This window comes from Hylaeus anthracinus, unplaced genomic scaffold (assembly GCF_026225885.1).
Source record: "Hylaeus anthracinus isolate JK02 unplaced genomic scaffold, UHH_iyHylAnth1.0_haploid 11997, whole genome shotgun sequence".
Lineage (NCBI taxonomy): Eukaryota > Metazoa > Arthropoda > Insecta > Hymenoptera > Colletidae > Hylaeus > Hylaeus anthracinus.
In genome coordinates, this window is record NW_026534344.1 from 8,156,281 (window position 1) to 8,163,812 (window position 7,532).

The window sequence follows — 7,532 nt, forward strand, 5'->3', positions numbered from 1 at the left end:
ATCTTTATTTCAAAATGACATTAGTAAAATTGTCACCGGCTATCCGACTGATAGCTTCTTCAGGGGTTAAATGAAACTCTGATATCGATATTTATTTGACTCCTTAAGGAGATAACTGTAGTGTTGGCGAAACGAGGAGTAATTTATCCAGAGAACAAGGCTTACACCCAGAAGCCTTGGTATCAACCACGAAGGGGTTAAATAATTATTTTCATTTCTAACGTAACCATGATGAACCAGATATTTAGAGTCGACTGCGAAAGGTACAGCTTACTTCGAAGTGGACGAAACCAAAGGTTCACGAATAATGACGGGGAAATGCGTCCGACAAGTGGAAGACGTCAACGAATTGTCAGGCGTAAGACCATCTTCGGACTCGACAGAGATGAACACATGGAATATATCAAATAGCGACGAATTCGTGGTAATATAACAAAATTTGAATCTTATTCGATCACAGGTGAAAAAATGACGACTCCTCGATAAGAATATTCTAGCAGATCTTGTCTTAGACGCGTTATCAGTTGGAAATAATGTCATATGTGGATATCTGTTTTCATATCTGTATTGAAGGGATCATATTTTGTCTTCCTTAAGAGAAATTATCTCTTGGTTATTTACACACTCGAAAACTAATGAATGTTTTAGTTAAATAATTTATGTGGCTAAATTTGCAGAGCTGTATATGTAGTAAATTGTGCGAAGTTTACAGCAAATTCTTATTTTTAAATTCCCGACCATAGAAATTCTACAATAAAGGGTTAATAACAGTCGCTCCGCGGCTAAAGAAGCAAATGTTCATCATTCAAATCAGAGCATGAGGCAGACAACGCTTGTCATAGTTATGAGTTTTCAAATATAAGCTTCCCAATTAACCCTTTGTACTCGAGAGGTGACTCTCAGTCACCATTAGGTTTCACGCAGCAAATCTATCAACAATAATGTTTCTTTAGGTTTAATTTCTTTGAAGCTCGAAGTGTCGATGAAATGATTGTCGGCGAGGTGAAGGTGACTTTATTCTCAAATCTAGATAGCTTAGAATTCATGGCAATAGAACGCTAAGAAACATCTCGAGTTGCTAGCAGTGATGGGCAAAACTCTAAACTTTGAATAAATCTGAAGTTTGCCAATGTGTTTTTCTCGTTTCTTTCTCTGGAAAATGTTCAAAAAAGGAAACGAGACAAACACATCGGCAAACTTCAGACTTATTCGAAGACTAGGGTTTTGCTCATCACTGGTTGCTGGTAGATACCAGAAAAAAAGCCTCGAGTGCAAAAGGCTAAACTTCTTAAAGTTTAATTCTGCAGCGATTACAGTAATCATTACTCCTTGCAATACAAATCTGTGATGTATAATGATCTTCTATGTTTATAAATAAAATAAATTGTACGAACCGTTGCAAAGAATCATTTTATACTTTCAGGGTCCTTGTTCCTGCACCTCAGAAATCACTCAGGAAACAACAGACGAGAAAGTTAATATTTATTCATTAGGAATGAGCACTATATCGGAACACACGGACGATACATCTAGAACTGTAAACGAAACAGAAACCCAAAATGAAACGACTGTTACCGAAAGTACTACAGAAAACACAGAGGGAACGGAAAGTTTGGCGGACACTTTGGAAAAACGCAATGCGAAGGCTCCGAGTTATCACGGGAAATTCGACGAATCTTCCGAATACGAGGGGCAGAGCGATTTGGAAGAAACGAAGAAAGAGACGACAAAAGTTAGTGAAACTGGACGAAACGAAGTTAGGATGAAAGGTGGTGCGTCCATGAAAGAGGATGCAAGAAGATCGATAGCTCGTAGAGGGACTGAGAAAACTTCCACACTTGCGGAAGAGGATAGTACGAAGTTACTCGATCCACTAGCGGGCTTGGAAGTGTTTGACGTTCACAAAAAATCGAAGAGAAGGCCTAGACGCACTGGACTCGAGACAATTATGAAACGAGAAGTGGAAGAGAAGAAAGTTGAAGAGAATAATGCTGAAGAGAAAGTAACTAAGGAGGAAAAGGCTGAGAAGAAGAAAACCAAAGAGAAGGAAGCCGAAGAGGAAAAGGGTACGGATAAAAATGCTGAAGAGAAAAGAACCATGGAGAAAAAAGCTGAAAAGAAGGAGACTGAAGAACCTCCGGATGTAGATGACAAAACTAAAAAAAGATCCATCGATGCGCAAACTGTTGGATCGAAGATGGATAAAGCCACCGATTTACCCGATAAAAGCAAATATACGCAAACAAAATTCCATAAGTACGATGACAAAATGAAAAGTGAAAACACTGGAAGAGATAGTGTAACTCCAGATGCAAAAGGTTCTGAGAAGGATTTGAAAGAAGAGGTCACCGAAGGAAAGGATAAGTCTTCGAAAAGGAAGAAGCGCGGAGAGAAAAGGTATGAAATGCATTGAATTCCAACTGAAACTACGGATGTACAGGGACAGTAACTAATACAAACTGTACAAATAAATAAGGGAATGTGGAACGTTCCGAAGGACAAATTAGTTTTTGGAAAAAAAAATATAACCGACTTCGAAAGACATTAAAACTGCACTAAAAAGTATGAAACAATTCCTAGTTAATTTATATGAATACTCATCAGCTCTAGATATAATTGCTTAAAAGTATGAAATAACTTCTATTTACTTTATATAAAATTATATTAAATAATATTTTCGGATACAGCGCAAAATTAAAAATTTTTAATTCCTGCTTGAGTTAGTTTTTGGTGGGACGGTATGCAATATTAAATGTTGTTAATGTATACATGAATACTGTCTACGTGTTAAAAAAATAAAGGTGACCTTGAGAATACTAAAAAACATTTTTTTCACGAACTTTTCTTTATTGCAATCAAAAACTGATCAACATTTTTTTGTCATATTATTACAAGTGCTTGAAAAATCATGAAAAATGTTACGTCATGAAAATATGCGTACCCTGTATATGTAGTTGCCTAATCAGGTGCTAATAGTGATTTGGAAAACTTCTCAAGTACATAATCCGTTTTAATTATTTTTTCAGGGTTGAAAAAGACGAGCGTGTTAAATGTTCGAAACGAAAAAAGCTGAGCTGCTCGGAAAAATCGATTCTATCGGACGACGAAGAAATATATTGTGTAAAAAGGAAAAGAGGAAAGCGTAAAACCAAGTAACATTATTTCCATTAAATACATTTCACAACTATTTTTCAAAAAGAACTATAAAACATGCTGTTACGAAAACAGATTAAGAATTGATTATGATAATTTGTTTCCAATTGTATCTCACATATTACTAATGTAAATTGTAAAAATGATTATTAATGGCGGTTATAAGAATCGATGCACCAATTTATAAGAAATGTTTAAGGCATTTATTTTGATGAAAGAGGATGTTTTTCTAGCCTTTACCTGATTTTCACACAACTCCAAATAAATTTACTTCATTTCACAGATATAAGAAAAGATGCTGCATCAGTTTTATGAGTTAGTATTTTATGTCTGAGAATATTTATACATGATAAAGGCTAAAATAAGAGTACAGGAAAGAAATTTAATCATATTTTACTATTACTTTTACATATTTTTTAAGAATTATTTTCATAAATGTTAGTTTTGAATGAATATTCTAGTGTGATCTCCACAAAAAATACAAAATCAAAACTTCACTACTGTTATTATAGAAATCACCAAATATCACTTTGAACTTCTTCAATATAAAACTCATCTTTTCTACTGTCTATTTTTTCATTTATTTTTGCATAGCTTTTATATTAACTTTATATTTGAGGAAAACCCGTTATAAATAAATAAAATTAAATAAAGCGGTAAAATATTAAACCAAATATTATCGAAAGTACCATGTATAATATTCATTGTCATGGCAGTGATCTAAACGTATCAACAACAAAATTAAATAACTAGTGGTGATACTACCGATTGTACTGATGAGAGTAATAATTAATTCATGGTCTGCTTTTTTTGTTCAGAACGAATTTAAAGGGTGCAGATCTTTTGAATTCTTCTCATTATTAACCGATTAAAATTAAAAGTGATTAATTCCAGAGACAACATTTTTAACATTTAGTAATCAAGAGCGTTTTTTAAGCTTTACTTAAATGACAATGCATCAACTTAAACAGCCATTCTTAATGAATGCAGATTAAAATGCGAAGACGAGAAGTCACCTCGAAGATCGAGGTGGAAACAATCAAGCGAGAAAGATAGATTGGACAAAGCTACTGCAGTCTTGTGTGAAAGATCGACAGACAGAAGAAGGGAAACAGAAAAATGGAATCAGTGCACAGATAAATATTCTCCATATGACCGTCGTACGCAGTATCCTGTACAACAATATTCTGATCGGTTCTCTCGAATGGGTGATGTTTCGTGGGATGATCGATTTGAAGAAAATGATTTTTCATGGTGCGTTGTATGCGAAAGGTGTCAATTTTCATTTGAGATATAAATCAGAGAACTCTACGTTGTAACGGTGGACGGTTTAGTGCGGATCGGAATGAACCGTCATAGTTAACAATGGTTAACACGTTCAATGCCACGACAGTCACAAATTGCAGAATGGCAATTTAAAAGACGATTACAGTTTATGTAGTAATTCAATTTCTTAACATTAATAAAGATCATAAACATATAAAATAAAGTATATAGAATAGAGAACTTGCGAATAATATATAAACAATATTAAAAATGTTATGACTGATGATATATCATTTAAACTATTATATTGTTATGGTAAACATTAAATAGTTTAGAGATTATAAAAAATGTATTTAAATATCACCCACTGATGACGACGGGAGAACGACTCTACGACGTTTTTTAGGAAAACTATTTTCACTTGAATCATTTTCACACGCTGACAAAATACAGTTTTTTCAAATACATCGGAACACGAATCAAAGACAACTAACTAAAGCTAAAGAATCTCTAAACGAACCAAGAAAAATACGAGTTATACAAATTGTGATAAGCAGACTGGATATTAACGCAAATTCATATCTTTACAGATTCAGATAAAGTATTGAGATTTAAATGAAAGTGTCACCTTCTAAATAGTGTATTTTAATTTTGACATTTAATATATTTTTCCACTCATGCACGTCGTCAAACATTTTTCCACGTTTTCACTTGCATAAACATTTACAGTTTATTAATAATATACATACAAAGAATAACATCACATCATAGCGTGAATGGAGATGAAATCAAAGTAGGCTTTGCGTTCGATGTGTTAATCAATTATTGTGTTTCAGGACCTGTCGATCCCATCCCTGTAATTATCAACCAGATATTTGCAGCAAATGTGTTTCTGAGCGCCGCGACGATGTTTTCAGACACCTCAGAGATTCTACAGAATCATCGATAAGAAGGTTCGAAATACATAATAGAAGTATCTAATTATTAGACTGCGGATCTTTATGCAAAATAAAATCTTTCCAAACGTCCCTACAAAAATTGAACCTAGACAGGAATCTATTTTATTCTGCAAATATTGTACCATGAACTTTACTTTCAATCTTTTTTGTATTCTTGCATATTGTTTGCATTTTGTAGTTTCTTGCACATTCAAATTTCGTATAAATGCATAAAGATCCGCAGTCTACTAATTATAAACGTTTTCGTAGATTTTCACCCTATTTATCATATAAAGTTTAGTAAATATTTGACCTAAAGGCTGAATAATAATATTTTTAAAGCATGACATTCGCAAATAGTTTCAAATGATTAACGTTAACTTCGTTTGATTTGAATTTTAGTCCGTGAAAAAAGAAGGTAAAAGGAATATTCTTTGCATGTCTCGATTAATTTGAGCTCCACTGATTGTTTTTTTATTAAAAAATTATTGTACGTACGTGAATTTTATGAATACTGTGACATCTATTTATGGTGCATAATGGTTACATATTGACTAATATTGTCGCAATAGTTCGAACGATAGGAACATGTACTGTCAGGATAAACCAAGTAGTACAAATAATTTTGTTCGAAGGTTTGAAATGCCTATGGTAAAGAAATATTTACCTATGTATCAAAGTCCGGAGTTAATTGAAGAACTGAAAAAGCACGATCGAATGAAATTAATTCGCGAAAGGGAAGCCAGGAGTCGCGGACAAGCGAGCTCCCCTCGAACTCCGGTTTCTGTATCGGTTTGTTCAAAAATAGGTTACCAAAAACCCAAACGTATCGTTACGTGCCACCCTCCAGGTTCCGTAAGTAATTAACACCGTAAATGAATATAGTAAAAGTTCTACAAATTAAACAAATTATTGAAATTGTCCAAATTATACAAGTTATACAAAATTAAACAAATAGTACAAATTTTTCTCATCCAAAAATTCATTATGTAAATGTTTGCGTCACGAAGTTGGTTGACGAAGATAATAGACTCCCTTATCAAGAGACGCAAGCTTATAAAAACGTGTTGTGTGAGTTTCGAAAGACCGAGCATCGGAGACGTCTCGAAAATCGCGAAGAAACCGTACCCCTGATAAATTTGTCCAAAAGAGCGGATAAATCCAAAAAAGTGAAGCAATTGTATCCATCTCCAGGTCGAAAGCGTAAAAAATCTGATACCGTAAAGAAATTCGCTAACAAAATAATTACGTCGCTCAGGGTAATTTGAAATTTGAATGTAGCATATCGGTTATTGAAATTGGGCGTTTCGAATTATAATTAATGTTTGCGTTTAGCCTGTCACGTGTAAAAAACACAAGTGTAAGAGTCATGCTCAGAATTTAACGTCGGAAGAAATGGATACTTCGCGTTACGATTATTCGTTAGATCCGGAGGTTTTGAGCGATGTATCCCCTTGCAAATGCTCGAAAGAGGCTTCTACTTCTGCTGATGAAACGACAGATAACAACGACTCGACTCAATGAAATGGTAAAAATTCTTAACTTCTTGGACGAATTCTTTGAAAGGAGCAGCTCCATTCAGGAAGCTGAAAATGAGGCATTTATTATTAAGCAGATCTTTATGAGACATACAGGGTCTTTTATGGTTTATTTGGTGATAACGAATAATTTTTTCAATTAAAGATTGAACGTGCAACACCATGTACATGGCTCTCCACGTACAATTTTATATTGAAGAAAATGATTTGTTATCACTAGACTTATAGAAAATTTGAATGTGCAAGAACCTACAAAATGCACACAATATGCAAGAATATAAAAAAGATTGAAAGTAAAGTTAATGTTATAATATTTGCGAAATAAAATAAATTCCTATTTAGGTTCAATTTTTGTAGACACATTCGCGAAGATTTTATTTTTCATAAAGATCCGCAGTTTAGTTATCACCAAATATCTAATAAAAGACATAGTAAATTTTAAGAGTCGCTTAATACATTATTTTTACAAAATTCGTAAAGAGATGCCACATTTTCAGCTTCCTGAACCGGGCTCCTCCCTTTTAAGTAAAAAGAATGACTTAATTTTGTATTATATTACGTTTCATTCATTTTACGTAGATAACAATTCAGTAAGTAAACAAAAATTGGTAAACTAATAATAATATACACATTAAAA

At 33.5% G+C, this 7,532-nt stretch overlaps 1 protein-coding gene across 1 annotated transcript; it reads left to right on the top strand.

Annotated features, from left to right (window-relative positions):
• Positions 1-367: 367 nt before the first annotated feature.
• LOC128889577 (uncharacterized) lies at positions 368-6,881 on the top strand. The gene is made up of 7 exons (XM_054147301.1): positions 368-424; positions 1,424-2,397; positions 4,144-4,407; positions 5,256-5,372; positions 5,993-6,212; positions 6,368-6,616; positions 6,693-6,881. The coding sequence occupies exons 1-7, from the start codon at positions 386-388 to the stop codon at positions 6,879-6,881; spliced, it is 2,052 nt and encodes a 683-aa protein (XP_054003276.1). The 5' UTR covers positions 368-385.
• The last annotated feature ends 651 nt before the right edge of the window (positions 6,882-7,532 follow it).